Consider the following 27550-nt stretch of genomic DNA (forward strand, 5'->3'; position numbering starts at 1 on the left):
TACATAACTGACCAGCAGATGGTGCTGTCAGACCACTAAAGCTAACTGCTCCATTTCAACTGTCTTGTTTCTATTCACAGGCCCAGTAGGCATGGCTGCAGCTGCTGCCGTAGCAACGGGCAAGAAACGCAAGAGGCCCCACATCTTCGAGTCCAACCCGTCCATCCGCAAGAGACAACAGACACGCCTTCTGAGGTGAGCGTCCCAGAACTGTCTATGACCCCAAAATCTTCCAGAAMTCACCCAGGGCACTGTTTTCCTGCCTCTTTCTCTTGTCATTCTGAACAATATCCTATTAGTATCCTACTTTATTTCGTTTTATTTATAATGACAGTCATTTATCACAGCTATTTGTTTTTATAGTCCCCGTGACTAGAAAGAGCACGTTTGAGTGATTTTCGTGGTGTTTTTGTGTCTGTAGGAAACTGCGAGCCACCCTGGATGAGTACACCACCAGAGTTGGCCAACAGGCCATCGTTCTGTGCATCTCTCCCTCCAAACCCAACGCTTTGTTCAAGGTGTTTGGTGCTGCGCCGCTGGAGAATGTGGTGAGTGCAAACATGTCTGCCACACGTCACCCACACAGACGGAGGATGTGTTGCCGCCTCATAATGTTTGGCTGAATCTGTAACACAGAAGAAAAAGGAGTTAGTTTCATATAAGGAGTGTTTGTTCACTGTTCCTGCCTTACATTGGGGTTAAATCAATGGCCCAGTTCAACTTTTCTCAGTGCATCCGCTCTTCTGTCCTTCATTGGTTGAAGTAAACGCTGATCTGTGATTGGTGAAAGCAGTAGACTGAAATATCGTCTTCACTCGACGAGGGCTTTTCCTTTCCTTACTTCAAGGAAAAGAAGGATGCATCTTCAAAATTTCCGTGTTGACAKATAGTTACACCTACACGTTTTTCCTSCTAGTGGTTAAGGTTACAATTTAAGGGGTTGTCTTCTGATCTGAGATTTGTGCCTAAAGTCATCTGTTATCCAGAACATCCATTGCATTGGCCATTCAAGTCGCAGTGTCAACATCCTACCAACAGTAGTCTCAATGCATACTGACTCCAGCCCTGCAGCAGGGCTGGGCGATATGACCATCTATATCGTGTGACGATAGAAAAACGTCTATCGTTTCATATTATGCTCTTATCGTTTATTTCGTTGTCCCCAAATCACACTCTGTACGGCAATATTTTCATCAATTGGACGACGCTTTGCGGAAGGAAATTTGCAACACAAACAAACATGGAGGGGCGTGAACGTGACACAGAGCTCGTACCTAAAAGAGGGGCTACTTCTGTCAGATGGACGTGGTTTGGTTATGAAAAGTCTGACACGGACCAGAAAACCGTCCTCTGCTAAATATGCCGCAGGCCGGTCCCGACAACAGGCTCAAACACCACTAACCTCTCTTACCACCTACGCAAGAAGGTGGTAAGAGTGAAACAGTACGGAGAGAGTCTACGGATAAGACCCAAAAAGTACAGTCGGGTGCTCAAAACAAACCCCTGACTCAGACGTTGCAAAGGGCCTTTGTCCATGGCACACCAATATGGCAAAGATCACGAAGATGGAAGGAGGTAACAGCTGCCGTTACAACTTACATCTGCAAAGACATGGCCCCAATTTACACGGTCAAGAACGGGGATTTGGGGATTTCGTGAGTTGGTGCTAACATTTGACCCAATGTACCAAAAGCAAATTGATATTTTTTGCCTATTTAACTGGGCAAGTCAGTTAAGAACAAATTCTTATTTTCAATGACTGCCTATATTTTAGGCCTATATTTATTTTGTTTGCAACTATAGTTGAAGTGTCTTCTATTTACCTTTTTTTTAGATTTTATACATTAATATTTTATATTTTGTTACATTTGTTACATTTGCACAAAGGTTCTAAATAAAATAATCAAATATAAGTAGGTACCTTTTATTTGTTGAGTTTAATTCAAAATGTAATAAGAAATAGGCCTTTACATGTGGTAATTTTATATCAACTATTTATTAATTGAATTGTCAGAAAATGTGATATGTATCGTTATCAGGATATGAATTGACCTATGTCAGGATATGAGGTTTTGGCCATATCGCCCAGCCCTAGACTGCAGAGTACCTCACTATGTCACAATGTTTGGTTCTCAGACTGCTTTTACAAGGTTAGGGATAACCTTCCCTTGACCTTTGCCCCCTACTCTGGGTCGTCCACTAACCCATGTTTTTCCTACCCCTCCTCCTTCTCCCTGCAGGTGAGGAAGTACAAGGGCATGATCCTGGAGGACCTGGAGAATGCCCTGGCCGAGCACGCACCCCCCGGGGGGGAACTAACCTCTGAGCTGCCCCCCCTCACCATTGACGGCATCCCCGTCTCTGTGGACAAGATGACACAGGTGAGCCCATAGAGAGATGATACACTGACACACACAGCCATATTTATTCATGTTTATGGGTGAGATGAGAACCCTCGTCTGGCCAGCAGATGGAGCCAGTTGGTTATAAATCCCTCACTGCTCAGACTATGGTTTCATGCGTTGGCTATGCTAGAAAATGACATGCTTCAAGGACAAATGTCCCTTTTAGGTCAATTTCGTCAAGGTTGTCACCTGTTCTCATGATAGTTGCCACTAGTTTATCCAGCATGAGTTGCTCGTTAGAACTATAGATCCTATTTGATTCTAGCTTGTAGTCTAATGTCTTCATGAGACAGATTTGGAATCCATAATGAGCCAAACAAGGCTTTCCGATATGCCCGTATCGTTTTAAGATGCATACTGACTGTCAGGCCAGTCAGTATGTAAGAGAAAGTAGAGTGAATGCTGTGTCCTGGTCCACACTAGAGTCCTGTTCTGTAGGCACGAAGCGGACTGAAACAGGGAGGTGCTATCTGAACTTATCCAAAAAGTAAGAGGCACTCATTTTTGTTTTTCCATTCCAAAGTGTTTTGCTTCGTTGTGCCCTAATGAACACAGCCCAGAGATGGCTCACAGAGTAGTCTTCATCCCAAGTGGCGCCAGCTTGTTTACTTCACTGCTGACACAGTCATTGGATCGTCATCATCAGAGACTTGGTACCATGGATCGCCCTCAGAGACACTACCCCAGGGAGAGGGGACAGAGCCAGCCAATCACTGAGCCCACAGGGATAGAAACAGCCAATCACAGGGCCCACAGGGAGAGGAGCGGCCAATCCTGTCTCCTCTGGGGCAGGCGTGATAGAACCAGGAAGAATCTCGACGGTTGTTTTTTTTGTGTTTTTTTATGAGTTGAGAGGAGGATCTGTTGCCTTACTTCACTCTGCCTAAGCTGGTTGGCAATGGGGTTACGGAAGGTGTGTTTTTATTTTTTTATTTAACCAGGTAGGCCAGTTGAGAACAAGTTCTCATTTACAACTGCGACCTGGCCAAGATAAAGCAAAGCAGTGCGACACAAACAACACAGAGTTACACGTGGGATAAACAAACATACAGTCAATAACACAATAGAGAAAAAAGGGGGGGGAAAMAAAGTATATACAGTGTGTGCAAATGGCGTGAGGAGGTCAGGCAATAAATAGGCCATAGTAGCGAAGTAATTACAATTTAGCAAATTAACACTGGTGTGATTGATGTGCAGATGATGTGCAAGTAGAAATACTGGTGTGCAGAAAAGTAAATTAAAACAATATGGGGATGAGGTAGGTAGATTGGTTGGGCTATTTACAGATGAGCTATGTACAGCTGATGTTTAAAGTTAGTGAGGGAAATATCAGTCTCCAAAATTTGAGATTTGTTCCAGTCGTTGGCAGCAGAGAACTGGAAGGAAAGGTCAGCCAAAGATGACCAGTGAGATATACCTGCTGGAGCGTGTGCTACGGTTGGGTGTTGCTATGGTGACCAGTGAGCTGAGATAAGGCGGGGCTTTACCTAGCGAAGACTTATAGATGACCTGGAGCCAGTGGGTCTGGCGACAAATATGTAGCGAGGGCCAGCAGACGAGAGCATACAGGTCGCAGTGGTGGGTGGAATATGGGGCTTTGGTGATAAAACTGATGGCACTGTGATAGACTGCATTCAGTTTGCTGAGTAGAGTGTTGGAGGCTATTTTGTAAATGACATCGCCGAAGTCGAGGATCGGTAGGAATAGTCAGATTTACGAGGGTATGTTTGGCGGCGTGAGTGAAGGAGGCTTTGTTGCGAAGTTGGAAGCTGATTCTAGATTTAATTTTGGATTGGCGATGTTTAATTTGAGTCTGGAAGGAAAGTTTACAGTCTAGCCAGACACCTAGGTATTTGTAGAGTTCCACATATTCTAAGTCAGAACTGTCCAGAGTAGTGATGCTAGGCGGGCGGGTGGGTGCGGGCAGCGAACGGTTGAAAAACATGCATTTAGTTTTACTAGCGTTTAAGAGCAGCTGGAGGCCACGGAAGGAGTGTTGTATGGTGTTGAAGCTCGTTTGGAGGTTTGTTAACACAGTGTCCAAAGAAGGGCCAGATGTATACAGAAGGGTGTCGTCTGCGTAGAGGTGGATCAGGCAATCACCCGCAGCAAGAGCGACATCATTGATGTAAGCCTGAGAATTGTCGGCCTGAGAATTGAACCCTGTGGTACCCCCATAGAGACTGCCAGAGGTCCCGGACACCAGGCCCTCCTATTTAGCACACTGAACTCTGAGAAGTAGGTTGGTGAAGCAGGCGAGGCAGTCATTTGAGAAACCAAGGCTGTTGAGTCTACCGATAAGAATGTGGTGATTGACAGAGTCGAAAGCCTTGGCCAGGTCGATGAAGACGGCTACACAGTACTGTCTTTTATCGATGGCGGTTATGATATCGTTTAGTACCTTGGAAACCAGATTGCACAGCGGAGAAGGTACGGTGGGATTCGAAATGGTCARTGATCTGTTTGTATACTTGGCTTTTGAAGACTTTAGAAAGGCAGGGCAGGATAGATATAGGTCTAACAGTTTGGGTCTAGGGGGTCTCCCCCTTTGGGGATGACGGCGGCAGCTTTCCAATCTTTAGGGATCTCGGACGATACGAAAGAGAGATTGAACAGACTGGTAATAGGGGTTGCAACAATGGCGGCGGATAATTTTAGAGAGGGTCCAGATGGTCTAGCCCAGCTGATTTGTATGTGTCCAGGTTTTGCAACGGGGGGGTTCTGGAGAGCCGGGTAAAAGCCGTATCCCAGGACACTCACCTGGCTGGGGCCAGAGTGACGGGAGAGTGTGGGCTTTGTGGAGATGTAGTCTGTCGACTGCTACTCTGCTGAATAGGTGTCTCTTTCAAAAGAGATGATCTCAATGAGACAAACCTGTATACATGTAAGGTTAAATATAGTAGTGGAGTGGAAGACATGGTTGTGCCAGGAGACAGGCTCAAATAAGAGGTTGTAAGATGGATAGGGATTGAGTGACAACCAGGGGAGGGGAGTCAGCCTGACTATCCCTGGAGAGGCTCATCTGGCTGGGGTTGGGGAGTTCACGACAGGGCCCTGGTGGCTGGTGGTATAGAGAGCCTAGGAGCAGTAGGTGAGTCAAGAGACCAGCCAGGGTGAGCCAGCCCATAATTACAGCTCTTTGGGTTTGGAGTGGCTGGCTGCTGATTGGCTGATAGCCTGCCGGATTAGACCAAAGGGAGGGGGGTTAACTTCACACACAGTCACTGTAATTAGGCCATCTGTCCCCCAATCCCCCCCCAATAAACCAGCTACAGGTGGAGAGACAGAGGCACTGAGGAGCTTACTATAGCTGTTGCTACCTGCTACATTAGTAAACTAGTCTTTGTCGGTCTCCATTTTATAAACTCTGACAAATGTGTGTTTCTGTTGTTTTTGAGAGGGTTTCTCCAAACGCTAATTCACTGGCTGCAACTACAGCAGGATGGAGACGAAGACGGGTCAGAATGGCTTTCTCAAAACATTTTTATAGTATGATTATGTTATCACCAGAGGTTACCCATCGATGTTTCAGACTATCCAGAGCCAGTCAAGGCACCACCATTTTGTCTACTCTCTCAGAACACAGAGCAAACTGGATAGCTGTGTGGTGATTCTATTTTTAGCTAAATTTACTCAGTGATGTCAATGTGGGTAGATGCTGCAGTGGCCCCATCCCGGCCCCAGTATTACCAGGGACACTGAGGACATGGGGACTGAACCCACCCCAGCTGGGGAAGACACACACACACAGGGCTAAACATGCCACATGGGACTGGTAAGGCGCGCAGGGGACTGGTAAGGCGCGCGGAGGTGTGTGTGTGTTCCACCCCCTTCGTCTCCCAGGAAGAGGGGGCAAATCAGAATAAATAAATGAGGAGGCCTCTTGTGCAATAGGTTGGATGAGTCCAAGCAATCAGGCTTCATTGTGGTTAGCCGTCAATCCTAAATGTTCAGAGTGCAGTACAGAGTACAGCACACCACTTAAACAGTAGGGAGAATGAATGAAACATCAGCCACCTACTACTTCAATAACATGTTAACAGACTGCTGTGGTGACCAGAGGAGATTCAGTGAGATTAACCACAGTTCAATAACATGTTAACAGACTGCTGTAGTGACCAGAGAGATTCAGTGAGATTAACCACAGTTCAATAACATGTTAACAGACTGCTGTAGTAACAGAGGAGATTCAGTGAGATTAACCACAGTTCAATAACATGTTAACAGACTGCTGTAGTAACAGAGGAGATTCAGTGAGATTAACCACAGTTCAATAACATGTTAACAGACTGCTGTGGTGACCAGAGGAGATTCAGTGAGATTAACCACAGTTCAATAACATGTTAACAGACTGCTGTAGTGACCAGAGGAGATTCAGTGAGATTAACCACAGTTCAATAACATGTTAACAGACTGCTGTGGTGACCAGAGGAGATTCAGTGAGATTAACACAGTTCAATAACATGTTAAACAAGACTGCTGTAGTGACCAGAGGAGATTCTGTGAGATTAACCACAGTTCAATAACATGTTAACAGACTGCTGTAGTGACCAGAGGAGATTCAGTGAGATTAACCACAGTTCAATAACATGTTAACAACTGCTGTAGTGACCAGAGGAGATTCAGTGAGATTAACCACAGTTCAATAACATGTTAACAGACTGCTGTGGTGACCAGAGGAGATTCAGTGAGATTAACCACAGTTCAATAACATGTTAATAACAGACTGCTGTAGTGACCAGAGGAGATTCTGTGAGATTAACCACAGTTCAATAACATGTTAACAGACTGCTGTAGTGACCAGAGGAGATTCAGTGAGATTAACCACAGTTCAATAACATGTTAACAGACTGCTGTAGTGACCAGAGGAGATTCAGTGAGATAAACCAAAGTTCAATAACATGTTAACAGACTGCTGGCAGAGGAGATTCAGTGGTAGTTTTTAAACCTTAATCTCACTGAATCTCCTCTGGTCACTACAGCAGTCTGTTAACATGTTATTGAACTGTGGTTAATCTGGACAGTGCAAAATGGGTGTGTTTATATCTGGATGTTGTTGTTTGTTATATAACTGATGGAGACTAGAGTGTCAACTATTGAGGCGGTTCAGGTTTTCTGCCCAGAACAGGGTTTTGTTCATTTGGGCAGGCAACAGAGAGAAAAGTTGTAAAATGTTTTTCAGCGGAAAACGAAAGAACACAGTCCAGGTGGTCCCTCCAGGTTTCAGTCTGTTTTCTCCCATTTAGTGCCACCCAAGTTCAGAGCCATTAGGCCAAGATTGTGTTAGTTCATCAGTCAGGGAGGCAGACTGGAGCCTCAGTCATAGACTGGCCTGTAGATAGACCTCAGTGCAGTGTGGTCTCCTTTTTAGAAATCCTATTTCTGGGCCCCGTCCACCTCAGCAAGCTGCAGGTATGTAATCAATACCGCTTTCCTCCCCCTAGTCAAGGGCACGTGTGTGTGTACCACTCACCCCCCTGTATCTTGTTTCCTCTGGTCAGGCCCAGCTTCGAGCGTTCATCCCAGAGATGCTGAAGTATTCGACGGGCAGGGGCAAGCCTGGCTGGGGCAAGGAGAGCTGCAAGCCCATCTGGTGGCCAGAGGACATCCCCTGGGCCAACGTGCGCAGCGACGTGCGCACTGAGGAACAGAAACAGAGGGTGAGGTTGAAAACACACTTTCCCTGTGAATTGCCTCCCTGGTATCATTACAATGTTGAACATGGTAGAGAGGTAGGAGGATTGCCTCCCTGATATCATTACAATGTTGAATATGGTAGAGAGGTAGGACGTTGTGGAGGYCAAAGGGTCTTTGAGTGGAGACGGTTAGCCTTTTACGGCTAGGGGTTCCGCTAGCGGAACGTTTCGACACCATCCGGTGACATGGCAGAGCGCGAAATTCTAAAGAATTATTAGAAATATTTAACTTTCATACATTCACAAGTGCAATAGACCAAATTAAAGCTTAATCTAGCCACCGTGTCAGATTTCAAAGGCTTTACGGCGAAAGYGAACCATGCTATTATCTGAGGACAGCACCCCATCAAGCAAACATGACAATCATAATTCAACCCGCCAGGCGCGACACAAAAGTCAGAAATAACTATATAATTCATGCCTTACTTTTGAAGATCTTTTTCTGTTGGCACTCCAATGTGTCCCATAAACATCATAAATGGTACTTTTGTTCGATTAATTCCGTCGTTATATCTCCAGAATGTCCATTTATTTGGCGCGTTTGATTAAACAAAAACACAGGTTCCAACTCGTGCAACATGACTACTAAAATATCTAATAAGTTACCTGTAATCTTGATCCAAACATTTTAAACAACTTTCTAATACAACTTTAGGTATTTTTTTACGTAAATAATCGATAAAATTTAAGACGGGATAAACTGTGTTCAATAGCGGATAAAAACAAAGTGGAGCGAGCTTTCAGGTCGCGTGCCCCAACCACAACAGTACACTAGACTCGACCCTCGTTCTGAACAGCCCTACTTCTTAATTTCTCAAAGGAAAAACATCAACCAATTTCTAAAGACTGTTGACATCAGTTGGAAGCGATAGTAACTGCAAGAAGTGCCTTAGAAATCTAGATCCTCATTGAAAACACTGTCACCTCAAAAAAAATGTTTCGCCTGCCAAATAAGTTCTGTTATACTCAGACATAATTTTAACAGTTTTAGAAACTTTAGAGGTTTTTCTATCCAAATCTACCATTATATGCATATCCTAGCTTCTGGGCCTGAGTAGCAGGCAGTTTACTCTGGGCCACGCTTTTCATCCGATGTGAAAATATACCGCCCCCTTGCCGAGTTAAAGAATAATAACTTGGTGGGACAGAGTTCTACCAGGGACAATCCAACAATAATATCTTGGTGGGACAGAGTTCTACCAGGGACAATCCAACATACTAATAACTTGGTGGTGGATAAAGTTCTTACCAGGACAATCCAACACTAATAACTTGGTTTGACCAGAGTTCCTACCAGGGACAATCCAACAATACGTTTATGTGGAAATGACTTCTTTACTGTTTAAAATATGTTGAGTTATGAAGCATAGGTATCAATGAATACAAAAGTTACTTTTTTACATAAGACAACAATATACAAAGTTCAAAAATTACTTATTCAAATGACTTATGTATTGCAACTAAAGCCCAACTGAATTCAGCTCAGTTTCACTCTTCTATCAATTAGTAAAGTTCAACTATAGTGAAACGTAGCGAAATTCTGTCTGGGTTTCAAGAGTACAGGAAACAACACAAACCAATCTACCAGTCCCCTTGTATAACATTCTCCTTTTGCTGTGGCGCCCCTTGCTAGGTGTCGTGGACGCAGCGCTGCGGACCATCGTGAAGAACTGCTACAAGCAGCATGGGCGCGAGGACCTGCTGTACGCCTTGAGGACCAGGTGCCACAGCACACGGCCATGACCACAGCCACCCACAGCATCACCCACCTGGTGCCCTCACAGACCGTGGTGCAGACCATCAGCAACCCCGACGGGCACCGTCTCCCTCATACAGGTCAGGTTTCCCATAGGTACAGATCTAGGATCTCCCTTAACCAATATTTGGTCAAGCTCCGGGGTAAAGTTTCCCCCTAGGAACAGATCAGCTTATTTTTTGTGGGGTAATGCTAAACTGACCCAAGTTCAGCGTCTAGGGGCAACTTAACCCTACTCCACAGATCAGAGGTCACCTAAACGCAGAGTCAAGATTAGGGTCCCAACATTCCGGGAAACGTTCGCAAAGTTCCAAGGTTTTTCAGAAATCCCGATTGGAGGATTCCCGAATCAGAAGGGAAATAAGCTGGGAGGGACTTATCAAACTGGGAGTCCTCCAACTGGGATTTTGGAAAGACCTGGAACTTTGGGTCTGTTTCTGGAATTTTGCAACCCTACTAAGGATCCAGATGGCGCAGTCCTCCCTCTCTCTAGATGGCCGCAGGCCTACCCCTCTCTAGGCGGCTGCAGGCCTCCCCCCCCCCCCTCTCTAGGCGGCCTACAGGCCCCCCCCCCTCCTCTCTAGGCGGCCCGCAGCCCCCCCCCCTCTTAGGCGGCCCACAGGCCTCCCCCTCTCTAGGCAGCCCGCAGCCCCCCCCCCTCTAGGCGGCCCACAGGCCTACCCTCTCTAGGCGGCTGCAGGCCTCCCCCCCCCCCCTCTCTCTAGGCGGCCTACAGGCCCCCCCCCTCTCTAGGCAGCCCGCAGCCCCCCCCCCCCCCCCCCCCCTCTAGGCGGCCCACAGGCCTCCCCCTCTCTAGGCGGTGATTAAAAGATGCCCTGGATGATGATTTGGAGGGATATAATCCATGGGAAGGATTTGGCTGTTTTGTACTCAAGCCAGGCTGCCCATTGTAATCTCCCTTTCCCCTCTCTCTCTCTCCACCACCTCTCTTTTTCCCTCTCTGCCCCTCAGGTGGGCACAGGGCAGACGGTGGCCACTCTGGCCGATGCCTCGGAGCTGCCAGGCACAGTGACCGTGGCCCAGGTCAACTACACTGTGAACGACGGAGAGGTACACACACCACACACCTCATCAGTCTCTCAGAACACAAACACACACACACACACACTTACAAATACACACACTTGTAGAGACACCTGATTCTCCTATCTGATGACTGTATGCGGTTGTAATGGCAGTCCCTCCTGTGTGTAAGGTGTGTTACTACTATTCTGTGAGGAGTGTTAGATGTTACTGTTAAATCTCCAGAGTAGTGAACATAGCGTGTAGCTGAAAGGTTTCTATAACTGGCTCCATTACACACTTTTAGGCAATATGCCCCTTTACACCCTATCACTTTTATAATAAATAAATACAAAACCATTTTGATGGCGTTTTAAGCCTGAAGGTCGTTTTTCTGCAGTGTGCGGACAGCGTTCCTCTTTTTGAGATGCTAATGTTAACCATCTCCTGATTCCTAATTGGCATATATCATTCCTCACCTCTCCTCGGCAATAGTTGATGTGTGGTGAGCTTTCTGGCGCAAAGGGGCAGTCCAGACCACACCCAGGTGGGTTCTACACATTGGTCATGGATGAGGTGATTTCCCCCTTACTATTTAAAGCGCTGACAGGGATTTTTCTGCCATTGAAATCCTTGGGCGGGCCGMCTAAACGCTTTAYCGGGTCACCTAAGTCCATACAGTGAGGGAGAAAAACGTTTTTTATAGATTTTCRGGATGGAAAAACACTTTTCAGTGTAAACTGAAACGACAGATATATAGGATGTAGAACAGACAAATAGACATATATATTAGAATATGATCTTTGAGAACTAACAATCACCAAAGTAAAAACAATAAATTTAGCCGTATTGATTTTGTTATTATACTTGAGCAAAATAACACCGCATTAGCCATGGCAGAACTGCAGGAAATTTGCTTTAAAACTGCAATATCTTCTCTCAGCTCCATGGAGAAATATGTAGAACTGCAGGAAATTAACTTTTAAAACCTCCTGAAAATGATCTCGGCTCCATGGAGAAATGTGTAGAACTGCGGGAAATTGGCTTAAAATGCAAATAATACTGTACACCATCAAGATGAGGGCCTCTTAAATTCAGCTGCGCCTACGGGCTGACTGCGCCCGTTGCCGCGCCCGTTGCCACGCCCACCACCTAAGCCCTTTTTTGATCCAGAAAAAACCCTGCGCTGATGTAAAAAGCGCCATAGAAATCAGTCTTGTTTTTGTTTCATTATGTGAAGTGTTGTAGAACATGCAACACTCTGTGGTGTACTTTACACTCTGGGATCCGGCGATACTGCTAGCCATAGATGTGCACGCATGGATAAATCATCCTGTTGGTTTATAGTCCTATTTCATTTTCAAGAGATGATCAATACAAGGCTTTGGTTTTTAACAGAATTTTATATTACTCAAAACTTTAGTGCGTTCCGGCCTCCCGAGTGCGCAGCGGTCTAAAACACTGCATCGCAGTGCTAGAGGCGTCCCTACAGACACGGGTTCGAACCCGGGCTGTGTCGCAGCCGGCCACGACCAGGAGACCCATGAGGCGGCGCACAATTGGCCCAGCGTTGTCCGGGTTAAGGGAGGGTTTGGCCGGCCCGGGATGTCCTTGTCCCATAGCGCACTAGCGACTCCTTGTGGCGGATGCATGCTGACTTCGGTCGCCAACTGTACGGCGTTTCCTCCGACACATTTGGTGCGGCTGGCTTCTGGGTTAAGCGAGCAGTGTGTCAAGTAGCAGTGCGGCTTGGCAGGGTCRTGTTTCGGAGGACGCATGGCTCTCGACCTTCGCCTCTCCCGAGTCCATAGCGGAGTTGCAGCGATGGGACAAGACTAACTACCAATTGGATATCACGAAATTGGGGAGGAAAAAAAGCTTTTAATCATTTTAATCAACAACAAAAAAATGCTTTTATGCGTTGTCTGAATATGTTAGCCAACAAAACATTTTTATTGTAATGTGCATGATATGGTATTTGTAGGATTGTCATAAATCACTATGCCTTCATCTCTTGTTGAGGAACTTGTCATATTTACTGTTCTGTAACCCTGAAATGCAACTTCATACTCTGTTTCAATATCATTGCTGAATACCAAGTTCTCTCTACTCTTCACCAGAATATGTCGGTGTGTCGCACGTTACCGATGGAGGTGTCGCCACAGTTTATTGTAAGCGGCAGATATACGTCACATTTTATGTTAATTGACTACGACAAATGTTTGTCGAAGGATCACAATCATACTTGTTTTTGTTTGTCGTAGTGTAGAAACACCCTAACTCTGCCTCTCTCTGTCCCTTTCCCCCTCTCTTCCTCTCTCCGACTTCCTCTCTCCATCTCTCACTTGCTCTCACCCTCCTCTCCCCCTCCTCTCCCCCCTCTCACCCCCTCTCCCCTCCTCTCTCCACCTCTTACCATATTTTTTCTCTCCCTCTCTCTTACCCTCTTCCTTCTATCCTATTCCTCCTCCCTCCCTCCCTCTCCTCCTTCCTCCCTCCCTCCATCCCTCCTCTCTCCTCCCTCCATCCCTCCTCTCCTCCATCCCTTCCCTCTCCTCCTTCCTCCATCCCTCCCTCCCTCTCCTCCTTCCTCCATCCCTCCCTCTCCTCCTTCCTCCATCCCTCCCTCCTCTCCTCCTTCCTCCATCCTCCCTCCTCTCCTCCTTCCCCTCCATCCCTCCCTCTCTTGCCCTATTCCTCCCCCCTCCATCCCTCCTTACTGGCCAGGTTGAGCAGAACTGGGCGACTCTGCAGGGTGGGGAGATGACCATACAGACCACACAGGCGTCCGAGGCCAATCAGGCGGTCGCGTCCCTCGCCGAGGCCCTGTCGGCGCCGTCCCAGGAGATGCAGCAGGGAGCCACCGTCACCATGGCACTTAACGGGTAGGGCGTGTTCATTAGGGCACACCGTCACATGGCATTTAATTGGTAGGGAGTGTTCATTAGGGCCCACCGTCACCATGGCATTTAATTGGGTAGGGAGTGTTCATTAGGGCACACCGTCACCATGGCACTTAACGGGTAGGGCGTGTTCATTAGGGCACACCGTCACCATGGCATTTAATTGGGTAGGGAGTGTTCATTAGGGCACACCAGCCGTCACCATGGCATTTAATTGGGTAGGGAGTGTTCATTAGGGCACACCGTCACCATGGCATTTAATGGGTAGGGAGTTTCATTAGGGCACACCGTCACCATGGCATTTAATTGGGTAGGGAGTGTTCATTAGGGCACACCGTCACCATGGCATTTAATTGGGTAGGGAGTGTTCATTAGGGCACACCGTCACATGGCATTTAATGGGTAGGGAGTGTTCATTAGGGCACACCGTCACCATGGCACTTAACGGGTAGGGCGTGTTCATTAGGGCACACCGTCACCATGGCATTTAATTGGGTAGGGAGTGTTCATTAGGGCACACCGTCACCATGGCACTTAACGGGTAGGGCGTGTTCATTAGGGCACACCGTCACCATGGCATTTAATTGGGTAGGGAGTGTTCATTAAGGGCACACCGTCACCATGGCACTTAACGGTTAGGGGCGTGTTCATTGGAGCCTAAGGGCATAGGGCCACAACATTTAATGGCTAAGTACAGGAGCTGTATCCGTCACTGGGACCGCATCTTAATTGGGTAGGGAGTGTTCATTAGGGCACACCGTCACCATGGCACTTAACGGGTAGGGAGTGTTTCATTAGGGCACACCGTCACCATGGCACTTAAGGGTAGGGAGTGTTCATTAGGGCCACACGTCACCATGGCACTTAACGGGTAGGGCGTGTTCATGTTGGGGGCAATCACCACGAGTGGCACCCCCAACAATGGCACTCTCAACAAGCGTAGCAAGGAAGTGTTTCATTACAGCGCACACCGAGTACACTCAATTGTGAGACACACTTTACACCCACATGGGCTAATGCTGGAGCGATGTGTGCTAAGTAAGTAAGTAGGCACACCGTCACCGATAGGCGGCACACTGTCATCGGTGAAGGCGAGAAGTATATTTCATTTAGGGGCAGCACCCGTTCTTGACCATTCGGGAGACTCTTTAAAACAATATGACAGCAACTTAACGCGGCTATGGGCGATGCTCTCTTTCACTCACGCCGGCAACACCCCCCGCGTCACCCATAGCAACACTGCTGAGAGCACGGCGCGTCAGGGCACGTGTTCATTAGGAGTGCAACACCACGTCCCCACCCGCAGGAATGGCACTTAAGGGTATTGGGCGTGTTCCGAATCTGCTGACGGTTTGGGAGCAGGACGCACAACGTGTCAGCGATGGTCATTCTTAAGAGGTAGGGAAGATTGTCATGTGAGGGGAGGAGTACAGGCCGTCCATCTCTCTGCATTAGAGTGACAGCGACACGTGGGAAAGGGTAGGAAGAGGGTGTGCATTGGTAGGGACATCTATCCGAGTACACCGCATGGCACAATTAAACGGGCTTGAGGGGGATGGCGTGGGTTCCATTTATGAGAGGGCACACCGTCACCATGAGACCACTCTAAACGGGGGTGAGGGGAGTGTTGCGCGGAGTGTGAGGTGGTATGCATCAACACCGACACCACGGGGGGGATGGGATTTGGCATACACTATAATCCGAGGATAGGACGCAGCTGTGTGCGAGTGGGATATGGGGGGCATCACCGTCACCGGTCATTATTAGAATGGCAGCACTTATAACGGGCTAGGGGGGGATGGGGGAGTGGTTTCACTATAGATAGGGCACACCAAGTCACCGGGGATGGCACTTAACGGGTAGGCGTGTTGCATTAGGGCGTCACATGTAGACAACACGGGGGGATGGTCATTAGGGCAATCACGAACACCAGGGGTGGCACTTAACGGTGAAGGCTTTCATTAGCTACGCCGTCACCATTGCATTACGTTAGGGCGGTCATTAAGGGCCACCTATCCTGCACTTAACGTTAGGTGCAAGGTGTTCATTAGGGCACACCGTCACCATGGCACTTAACGGGTAGGGAGTGTTCATTAGGCACACCGTCACCATGGCATTTAATTGGGTAGGGAGTGTTTCATTAGGGCAACACCAGTCACCAATTGGCACTATAACGGGTAGGGAGTGTTCATTAGGGCACACCGTCACCAATGGCACTTAACGGGTAGGGCGTGTCATTAGGGCGACACCGTCACCATGGCACTTAACGGGTAGGGCGTGTTCATTAGGCACACCGTCACCATGGCATTTAACGGGTAGGTGTTTCATTAGGGCACACCGTCACCATGGCACTTAATGGGTAGGGCGTGTTCATTAGGGCACACCGTCACCATGGCAACTTAACGGTAGGGCAGTGTTCATTAGGGCACACCGTCACCATGGCATTAACGGGTAGGGAGTGTTCATTAGGGCACACCGTCACCATGGCACTTAACAGGGTGGGCGTGTTCATTAGGGCACACCGTCACCATGGCACTTAACGGGTAGGGGCGTGTTCATTAGGGCACACCGTCACCATGGCACTTAATGGGTAGGGCGTGTTCATTAGGGCACACCGTCACCATGGCACTTAAAGGTAGGGCTGTTCATTAGGGCACACCTCACCATGGCACTTAAAGGGTAGGGCGTGTTTAGGAGGGTTGGGGGGTTGGTCTCGAGGGACAACAGGGTCGTCCAGCCAGGCGAAGAAAATGTGCAACTCAACAGCATTGTGGACAATCAGGTCAAATGCTGTATCTGCACTGACTCTGGAGTAGGTGACTATTGTGAGTACTTAGTCTGGGGGACCAGCCTTCATAATGACAACACACAGATACCACAGCCATTGGAATGACCCAATCCATGTTTACTTAAAGGCCTAGTGCCGTCAAAAATGTGACCAACTGGGCCTGGCTTCATGACGTAATGCACAACCTCATACGGACCTTCTGATAGGACAAGGCAGAGCCCTGTTGGTCAGGTGACCAGTGGGCTGTGCCCCTGCACTTTTATAAACCATCTCAAATTCCCCCAGGCTCCACAGCGGACTGCTATTGGTTCGACTACTGTAGGCTAGTTGGTGAATGATGTCCTCATGACCTGTGGACCCATTAGCTGAGAGTAAGATACTCACTGGCAAGGACTGCAGGACAGCGGCCTTCCTTTGTCAATACTGTGTTTTACCCAAGAGTTACTGACAGTCATCAGTGTGTATGTTTGAGCTACTGACAGTCATCAGTGTGTATGTTTTGAGCTACTGACAGTCATCAGTGTGTATGTTTTGAGCTACTGACAGTCATCAGTGAATGCTGTCATCTCTAACAGGTCTCTTGTGAAATAGATTTGATGTCAGTGAGACTAAACTGTATATTTAAATTATTAAATTAAAAACTCTGTAACCATGGTACAATGTTACAGAATGTCATTACCTAACACACTGTGTCAATCTAAAAACATCCAAACTGAATGAAACCTGCAGAAACATTTTGAATTGGGAAGAAAATATTGGGAGAAATCTAATTCTGTAAACAACGTGCACAATGCACACATCTCCTGCTGCACTGCTTAGGGGTGGGGCTCTCTGTGAGCTTAATGCAGGATGCTGGTACAAGGGTGTGGAGTCAGAATCCTGCTGTCCCAGAATGCCGCAGTGGGATTGAGGTATGGTCACCGCCCAAATGCTCTCTCCTCTCTGTTTATAACGGAGTAGGATGAAGTTGCCCATAGAGGCTGATTTTGGGTCAGTTTAGCATGTCCCCCACTGATGGTTAAAGGCCCAGTGCAGTCAAACGGGGGATTTTCCAGTGTTTTATGTATTTCCACACTGAGGTTGGAATAATACTGTGAAATTGTGAAAATGATGATAATGATGAAAATGATGATAATGATGATAATGCCATTTTAGTGTTGGAGCTGTTTGAAAAGACTACCTGAACTTTCACCATGCAGTAAATGAGTTAATAGACCAATAAGAAAGAGGCTTCCAAACATCTGCCAATAACAGCTGAATTAACATTTTCCCCTCCCCACTCAGACCACTCTGACAGTCCTAGCAAAGTTCTTGTTTGAGAAATTGCCCTTTATTAAGAAGTTATTTTAGTTTAAACCGTTTTAATTGAAAACAATCATGTAAGGTACTTAATATCAAATTATTTATGGGTAACAATTGAGATAAAAACAGCTGCATTGGACCTTTAAGGACAGTGCTTGCATTGGCAATGAGGCATCTTGCAGCGTGAACAAAGTGCATCTAGGTGTATTCATATCAGCAAGTGCTGACACAAGGCCCTGGGGTCTGAGCCGTAACAAGGGAGGGGCAGGCAACTAGGCTGAAGTGTTATTCCCATAGTCTCTAATTGCATAGGTAGTTGTGTTACACCTGTGATGTCAGAAAGAGGGGACGGTTGGAGCAGGAAACTAAGGGTTCCATAGGGACATGGGGTCAGCTGCTTTTTCCTCCCATTTCAGTGTTTCATTTTAGTTAATTAATTAGCCGTTACCTTTGTACTCAACTGCCTCGCCTGGTTTCTGGGGGTGTTAAGTGGTTGCTAACCAACCAATCAGCCAGTACATTTATTCCTCAGAAAACCACTGCTGAATGAGATTGCGCTTTTCGTGGTAACGGGTGTTTGAACTAAACAGTAAAACTGGTTTAAAGTCATTTGCTTTTTTGGAACTATTGTGTGTACTAAGTGTGAAGATGCTGGCGGTGCACTTGTTAACACTACGGTAGATGCTGGCGGTGCACTCGTCGACACTACAGTAGATGCTGGCGGTGCACTCGTCGACACTACGGTAGTTTGGAGTCATTTCCTCCAGTGTCTTGGAGTTCCCATTGGGGCTTGTTACAGGAGTCCTCTTCCCTTCTGGTTACCTCATGTGAGCAGCACTCTGCGCTTTGCCAGAACCTTCCGTCCCTATTTCCCAACCCCCAGTGCCCACTGAGGAGAGAAAATGCTTTTTTTTTTTTTTTTTTTTTTAGAGCTTACTTTTATCCTAGTGGATGTTCTCATTATGACAGAATAGTAGAACATGGGATGTCAATTCTTGTCAGTGTGATCTTTAGTTTGTTCTATAAATGTGAGCTGTAAACAGTCCTTCTATGAATCGTTGTGGATGAAACTCTTGGGTGTTGATTATATTTCCTGTGTCGTTTGGCTGGAAGAGGACTAGAAGTTAGTATCCCTGTTGAGGAATATGTGACAGATTCCCAAATAAGGTGATTTACCCAGTAAATGACTGGGAGTTTATATATGGAGGTTTGGCTCTATTTATTTTGATAGTTTATTTGCCGTGAAGCACCTCCACACACAATATTTTTTCTGGGTGTGCGCCAGCTCATGTCTTTTAGATTCCCAAAGTTGACCATGGCAGAAAATATGCTTTATAATGACCCCATCCCCCCTTGTTTCTAATGACCCCATCCCCCGTGTTCTAATGACCCCCCCCCCCGTGTTCTAATGACCCCATCCCCCGTGTTCTAATGACCCCATCCCCCGTGTTCTAATGACCATCCCCCCGTGTTCTAATGACCCCCCCCCCCCCCGTGTTCTAATGACCCCATCCCCCCGTGTTTTAATGACCCCATCCCCCGTGTTCTAATGACCCATCCCCCCGTGTTCTAATGACCCCATTCCCCCGTGTTCTAATGACCCCATTCCCTGTCAGCAGTCCCTGGGGCACTGGGGTCGTTTGGGGGGGGGGGGGAGGATGGGTGTATTGTTTTAAAGAGTCTCCCAATGCAGAGCCAAATATTTGCAATGGTGCGCTGCCTACTCACCTTCAGATGTGGGGAGTTGAAGTGGGTGTTTGGGTGAGTGTTGGGCTCTGGTACACCATACAGTCAACTGTAGGCTAATGTTGGGCCTCTGGTACCACCATACAGTCAACTGTAGGCTAATGTTGGGCCTCTGGTACCACCATACAGTCAACTGTAGGCTAATGTTGGGCCTCTGGTACCACCATACAGTCAACTGTAGGCTAATGTTGGGCCTCTGGTACCACCATACAGTCAACTGTAGGCTAATGTTGGGCCTCTGGTACCACCATACAGCCAACTATAGGCTAATGTTGGGCCTCTGGTACCACCATACAGTCAACTGTAGGCTAATGTTGGGCCTCTGGCACCACCAATACAGCCAACTATAGGCTAATGTTGGGCTCTGGCACCACCATACAGTCAACTATAGGCTAATGTTGGGCCTCTGGTACCACCATACAGCCAACTATAGGCTAATGTTGGGCCTCTGCACCACCATACAGCAACTATAGGCTAATGTTGGGCCTTGGCACCACCATACAGTCAGGGTTGGGGCTTGGGTTGTTGTCCCCTCTCCCTATAATTGTCAATGTCCACCAGTCTGTCAACGTTGTTTGGATGCGTAGGGTGGCAAATAGCCACGCATCACCTCCTTTCCATCTCTAAGGTGTGTGTGATTGTGTTACAGTGAGGCTGCGGCCCATGCCGTGGCGACGCTGGCTGAGGCCACCCTACAGGGAGGAGGTCAAATCGTTCTGGCCGGGGAAACGGCGGCTGCTGTAGGAGCACTGACTGGAGTGCAAGATGGCAGCGTGACGTACCACACAACCCCTCAACAACTATTGTCAGGTAATATACTCACCTGTATAAATCAATGTGAAATAGACCACTGACACTCCTCATACCATTCAAACAACACACCCCTAACATTAAAACACACCCCTAACATTACAACACACCCCTAACATTACAACACACCCTAACATTACAACACACCCCTAACATTAACCCCAGCCACTTTGAACCCGCAGCCCTAGCGTTTGAACCACGCAGCCCTAGCGTTTGAACCCGCGCAGCCTAGCGTTTAACCCGCAGCCTAGCGTTTAACCCGCGCAGCCCTAGCGTTTGAACCCGCGCAGCCCTAGCGTTTGAACCCGCGCAGCCAGCGTTGACCACTTGAACCCGCGCAGCCCTAGCGTTTGAACCCGCGCAGCCCTAGCGTTTGAACCCGCGCAGCCTAGCGTTTGAACCCGCGCAGCCCTAGCGTTTGAACCCACGCAGCCCTAGCGTTGCCCATGCGTTGTTTCATATACACCATGCATACAAAACGACTACATCACTCAGTTGAACATAATCCTCCCATATCATGATGACCTGTCTGGAGTGTCAGCTACAGGTAAAACAGCACATACAAACACACACCTGTCCCCCTGCTCTCGCTAGGATAACCCAGTTCCCCAGTTGTGCTGTTTGTGTGTGTGGCTCATACCAAAACAAGAAAATAAGTATTTCAAATGGTTTAAATAGAATAGGCATATGTATTTAAACCCAGGTCTGGTCAGTATGTGAGGGAATAGGACAGGAGCTGCCAGTGAGCTTCTCTATTCTAGTCCACTCTGTGTTGATGCAACAGATGGTGGGCGTGGGCACGAGAGACCCATGTGAGTATGTCTCTACAACTCTGCTGCAGACTGTTCWTACTGTAGATGCACACTTACAATACATACTGATTACAGTTATTTAAATGATTTCAGGTCGTATGATACCAGCTCTCATCAGCTGATGGTTACATCATGATCTCAGCAGCAGCTTTTATCCACGTAACATTCCACCTCCATCATTCCAGAAACCCCATCCCTCAACCCAACTCCCATCCTTCAGGCCCTCCCTCTCTGCCTTCAGGGCTAGTTTCCTGTCTCTTCACGTCACTCCCCTGTCCTACAGTGGGCCATGCCCCTGCTGGTGACAATCCCTACCCCCTTCCCCCCAGGCACGGGGGCGTTGTCATCTCCCTGAAGTGCTCTTGCTAAAGAGGCTTTGATCCACTCCATTATCAGTCTATAGTCTAATCACTGGGCCAGCTGTCATCGCCCTGGGACCGGACAGCAACCGACCTCATGGTGACACACACACTGTCCCCTCCTCTACCACTGCCCACAGGCTGCTTTTAGGAAGAAGGCCACTAGCAAAGGCGTGTCTTTAAACACCCAAAGCTGATTAGCAAGCATTACAACTACATTTAAAGAAATGGACATCAGGAAGCCTTCTTTCCCCCCCACAATGTGCCTGCCCATCATTTTACAGTCGCTGCATTGCATTGCAATGAGAATCTAATGCTTTTCTCTGTGAAGTTAACTAAGTGAAGTTAAAGATGTCCCTATTGGATGTGGTATGTTTCACAGGAGTGACCGACAGTATGACAGACGAAAAACATGTTCCGATTTGGACATGCATCATACTGTCATTTGCAAAATGGCTACCCTTTTTAAGATGCCCATCTGTTGGGTCGTCACTAGTTAACACAGCCACAACGTCGTAATTATGGCTAAACCCCACCCCTTTCTGCAATGTATCCTCATAAAATCTGATTTTAAACCTAACTTTAAGAGCAGAAAGACCATCTAGACTTTGTGGCTGTGTTATCTAGTGAAACCCCATCTGTTGTGGCTTTTTGTGAACCATCAAAAACTCTGTTTAGTGAATGGACAGGGAGGGAGGCAGCAGAACCGAGGAGACTGAGGCTAGGAAAAGGCATTGTGGGATAGCTGGAGCCCCTTCCGTGCCCCATCATTCTACAAGTGGGTTATTTTAGCCAGTTGGTAGAAGCCACAGCGCTAAACCTCCCTCCCTTGTAGCTTCTGCTGTTAGGATGCATCCCAAATGGCACCCTATCCCCTATATAGTTCACTACTTTTGTCCAAAGCGGTCACAAGTAGTGCACTGTATAGGGAATAGAATGCCATTTGMAACACATCCTTAGTCTGTTAGCTAGCAGCAGGCCCCACTCAGCTAACAACCAGCCCCTTCACCTGTTGGCCCAGTGCTGCTCCTCTCCTGAGCCTGTTGACCTTTACCTAATCACCGTAATGGAGGAGTGGAGGGGCCACTGTTTGAAGTGCTGCCTGATTGGCTAGCTTTGTACCTAGCACACATACACACTCGCACACACTCGTCGACCATGGCCCTCAATGTCACAGTAAGTGAAGTGTGAGCGGCTTGGCCTGGTACTTGACTCAGTAAGCACCGGGCTCTCTCTGAATGCCAGGCTACCTGCCGCATATTGACAACATGTAAACTATATTAGTCTCCAAATGWTTATTGAAAACATAATTACATTTGCACAATGAGCGCTTGTCTCTCAAATACATTGTTACAGTTGTTGGTCAGCTAGCTAGCAAATTGTGCATTAGTATTAACTTGAAATCAGTCAAGACATGGTAAACTTACTATTCCAGACTGCCACCCCCCCCCCCCCCACCGTATTGTAAGCCCTGCTACTATACAATCATCACACCCAGTCAATCAACACAACTTGATTCTGTCACGTAGCTGGACCAAGGGGGCTTATTAGACTACTACAGAGGGGGACCCTGGGGTCATTTAGAGAAAGCATCGTACGAGTCGACCAAAGGGATTTACTTGCGCATTACATTTAGTGATTTTGTAAATGAAACATATTGAGACTTTATATTGTGTCTAGACAGACATTGTTTTAAATATGAGTTTCTCACGTTACATTTTAACACTAAAAATGTGGTGTTAAACACATGTTATGAAGGAGGGGTCTGGACCTGGTGGATAAGGTAAAGAGGTGTGGGTTATCATATTGTTGATCACATTTATGCATCATTTTCAAAATGCCCGCATTAGTTATCATTATGCCAGTGTATCACTGAAATGTGGAATGACCACGAGCATCCGCCTGCCACCATACCCAGCTATGACCTCCTTCCCCTAGCCTGTGACACTGTGACAGCTTGTGGGGCTGGGCAGAGACCCACGTGACTGCAGTAGTAATCCCAGGCAGAGTCTCTCTCACACACACACTCACACACAGCTGGGCAGGGAGGAGAGGCAGTCAGGCTCAATTGGACCATTGTTCTGCAATGCAGCCTCTAAAATGGCTGCCTAAAGGGTTTGACTCTAGCATGGCTCTCTCTCAGGCCCTAACCCCACCTTAAAGACCCTCATGGACCAAGGCACTATACAGCAGAACTAAAATGGCCAATTGTCATTTGTCCATTTCATCAGTCCCTTTGTCAATACTGCATTGTATGTGTGGCCAAAATATAGAATAGCATAGAAAAATGGATTGTCCTCTCACTGGAAATTAATATTTCACTTCACAATTACATTTATAACATCAAACAAGAAACATGGAAATAAATGTTTATTAGGATCCCCATTTAGCTGACGCCATGATGTCAGCTAGTCTTCCTGGGGTCTGACACATAACTAAAAATAAATTGTTCAAACAATTACAATTACAGACATAAACATTGTAGAGGTCCTTGGCTGGCATGGTTACTACACGTGGTCTGCGGTTGTGAGCTGGTTGAGTGTACTGCATTAAACAACCTCTCTTTCGTATCGTCTGAGATCCCTAAAGATTGAAAAGCTGCCGCGGTCATCCCCCTCTTCAAAGGGGGAGACACTCTAGACCCAAACTGCTACAGACCTATATCTATCCTACCTGCCTTTCTAAGGTCTTCGAAAGCCAAGTTAACAAACAGATCACCGACCATTTTGAATCCCACCGTACCTTCTCCGCTATGCAATCGGTTTCCGAGCTGGTCATGGGTGCACCTCAGCCACGCTCAAGGTCCTAAACAATATCATAACGCCAGCGATAAAAGACAATACTGTGCAGCCGTCTTAATCGACCTGGCCAAGGCTTTCGACTCTGTCAATCACCACATTCTTATCGGCAGACTCAACAGCCTTGGTTTCTCAAATGACTGCCTCGCTGGTTCACCAACTACTACTCAGAGTTCAGTGTGCTAAATCGGAGGGCCTGTTGTCCGGTCTCTGGCAGTTCTATGGTGGTGCCACAGGGTTCAGTTCTCGAGCCGACTCTTTTCTCTGTATACATCAATGATGTCGCTCTTCCTGCTGGTGATTCTGATCCACCTGTACGCAGACGACACCATCTTGTTATCTTCTGGCCTTTCTTTGGACACTGTGTTAACAAACCTCCAGACGAGCTTCAATGCCATACAACATCCTTCCATGGCCTCCAACTGCTCTTAAATGCAAGTCAAACTAAATGCATGCTCTTCAACCGATCGCTGCCCGCAGCCGCCTGCCCATCTAGCATCACTACTCTGGACGGTTCTGACTTAAGAATACATGGACAACTACAAATACCTAGGCGTCTGTTAGACTGTAAACTTTCTTCCAGACTCATATTAAGCATCTCCAATCCAAAATTAAATCTAGAATCGGCTTCTATTTCGCAACAAAGCATCCTTCACTCATGCTGCCAAACATACCCTCGTAAAACTGACTATCCTACCTATCCTTGACTTCGGCGATGTCATTTACAAAAATGGCCTCCAACACTCTACTCAACAAACTGGATGCAGTCTATCACAGTGCCATCCGTTTTGTCACCAAAGCCCCAATACTACCCCCACGTGACCTGTATGCTCTCATTCGCTGGCCCTCGCTTCATATCGTCACCAAACCCACTGGCTCAAGGTCATCTATAAGTCTTTGCTAGGTAAAGCCCCGCCTTATCTCAGCTCACTGGTCACCATAGCAGCACCCACCTGTAGCACGCGCTCCAACAGGTATATTTCACTGGTCATCCCCAAAGCCAACTCCTACTTTGGCCGCCTTTCCTTCCAGTTCTCTGCAGCCAATGACTGGAACGAATTGCAAAAATCGCTAACGCTGGAGTTTTCGATCTCCCTCACTAACTTTAAGCATCAGCTGTCAGAGCAGCTTACCGATCACTGCACCGTACATAGCCCATCCTAAATAGCCACCCAACTACCTCATTCCCATATTGTTATTTATTTTTGGTCCTTTTCACCCCAGTATCTCCACTTGCACATTCATATTCTGCACATCCTCCCTAATCTTACTACATTTGCACACACTATATATAGACTTTTCTATAGTGTTAATGACTGTACTTTTGTTTATTCCATGTGTAACTCTTTGTTGTTGTTTTTGTCACACTGCTTTGCTTTATCTTGGCCAGGTCGCAGTTGTAAATGAGAACTTGTTCTCAACTGGCCTACCTGGTTAATAAATGGAATAAAAAGACATTTAGGTCGATGGAGAACAGAAGTGCTACTTTATACTATTTAAACGTGTCTAAGCCTGTATCCCCCCGTCTGTCTCTCTCCAGGCCTGGTGCAGATCCCAGTCAGCATGTACCAGACGGTGGTTACCAGCCTAGCCCAGGGGAACCGGCCCGTACAAGTGGCCATGGCGCCCGTGGCCACACGCATCGACAACACGGCACACTGGACGGCCAGGCAGTAGAGGTAGTGACTCTGGAGCAGTGACACTGAATCCTCCTTGGCAGGTGTGTTCCACTGGAACAAAGTCCCAAAATGGCCGCCGCCGGGAGCTGAGGGAGGGATAGTCCGTTTTCACCATAGAGATAGATAGAGGGCTCGTCTTTGTATCTGTGCCATTATAGCGTCTGTGACAGCATGGGCAGTGCCATTGAAGCCATCTCCATTTTGAATTAGTCCATTTTCCTCTTCACGGTTGACTGATCCCTCCTGATAACCCGGTTTGACATTACTCCGTCAGTGGAGGATCAGCCAATGAAGTTGGAAGTCCCCACCAGTTGACTACATTAAAATGGTGGAAGCCCTAAATGGCGCTGCCCATGCTAATACAGCCTTTGGCCAGTAGAGGCCTCTATCATTCTCTATGGTTTCCACATGCTGCGCTCTGTACAATGTAAAAAAAATATTTTTTATGTACATCTGCAGGGGAATAAAAAGTGACGGATTTATCAATGCATTGTTTACTATGTGTGTGTATATAGTAGGAGATGTTTTTTGTTTGAATGTCCATTTTTAGCTTTGATGTTGAGCATTGTGTGACATGGGTTAGAGAGTATTTAGTATTTATTTCTGCACACCTTAACATTTACTTAAAGAATAACCAAAAAGCCAAGGAGGACGCCACCACCACCAATTCACCTTTCATTCTGAACCTATATCACAGTCCCATTAATGATGTTTTGGTACGATGTGTGTGAGTGTTTATTCCAGTTTGTTATAGAATGCGGTTACCAAATCACAATCACTCTCTGCTCTGTTGTCATGGACTTCATATGCAATCAGGTTGTGCGAAACCCTGGAACCTTTCCACTGATTCCACCCCCTGCTATATTAGTCAATGTTCCTCTTGTACCCTGGATGTCTCCGAAGCATCCCATTTATCAACTGTCCACTGTAAGACACTTCACTGCCTAGAATGATTCCAATGAAACATTACTTCTGAAATGTGTTACCTGTTGTTGTGTGGTTTATTGTACTGTAGTCCACTCCACACACATACTGGGATTTGTGAAGACTCAGGATTTATTAGTAAGGTATTTTTTTGTGCTGGATATTTGACGACCTGGCTAGGCAGCCATTTTGACTCCAGAGAATATCACAATTGGTGTCTCTAATGCATGAGTAGCTGTCCCTTTTTTGAGTGTTTTTTTTATTTTAAACAATGACGCTCCTTTTGATGTCAGTGGTAGGAACGTATTCTAAATAATTTTATAAATTGAGGGGGACTGTACTGTATACTACAGAGCATTCAATGACTTTTGTATTTGTACAGAATACGTGTGCATTTGTCTGGTTTGATATGACGGTATGAATAAATTCAGCTCATTACAGAGAATCCTCTCCGTAGAATTAATGATTTAGGAAATACATGAGGTGACTGAATTACACCAAGCATGCAGTCCATGTGATCGCCCAATAAAGTGACTACTGTTCATCGGT

General features: G+C 46.9%; 1 protein-coding gene across 1 annotated transcript; it reads left to right on the forward strand.

The window, feature by feature from the left end:
• The first annotated feature begins 83 nt into the window (after nucleotides 1-83).
• LOC112077137 (nuclear respiratory factor 1-like) lies at nucleotides 84-27550 on the forward strand. Its single transcript, XM_024143720.2, is given in 15 exon segments — nucleotides 84-195; nucleotides 422-548; nucleotides 2241-2381; nucleotides 7907-8065; nucleotides 9735-9747; nucleotides 9750-9809; nucleotides 9812-9915; nucleotides 9917-9937; nucleotides 10830-10928; nucleotides 11376-11456; nucleotides 13001-13051; nucleotides 13608-13765; nucleotides 20269-20429; nucleotides 25939-26049; nucleotides 26052-27550. Coding segments are annotated over 15 exon segments (1437 nt in total). The 5' UTR covers nucleotides 84-91; the 3' UTR covers nucleotides 26099-27550.

The sequence above is a fragment of the Salvelinus sp. IW2-2015 genome, unplaced genomic scaffold (genome assembly GCF_002910315.2).
Source record: "Salvelinus sp. IW2-2015 unplaced genomic scaffold, ASM291031v2 Un_scaffold4321, whole genome shotgun sequence".
Lineage (NCBI taxonomy): Eukaryota > Metazoa > Chordata > Actinopteri > Salmoniformes > Salmonidae > Salvelinus > Salvelinus sp. IW2-2015.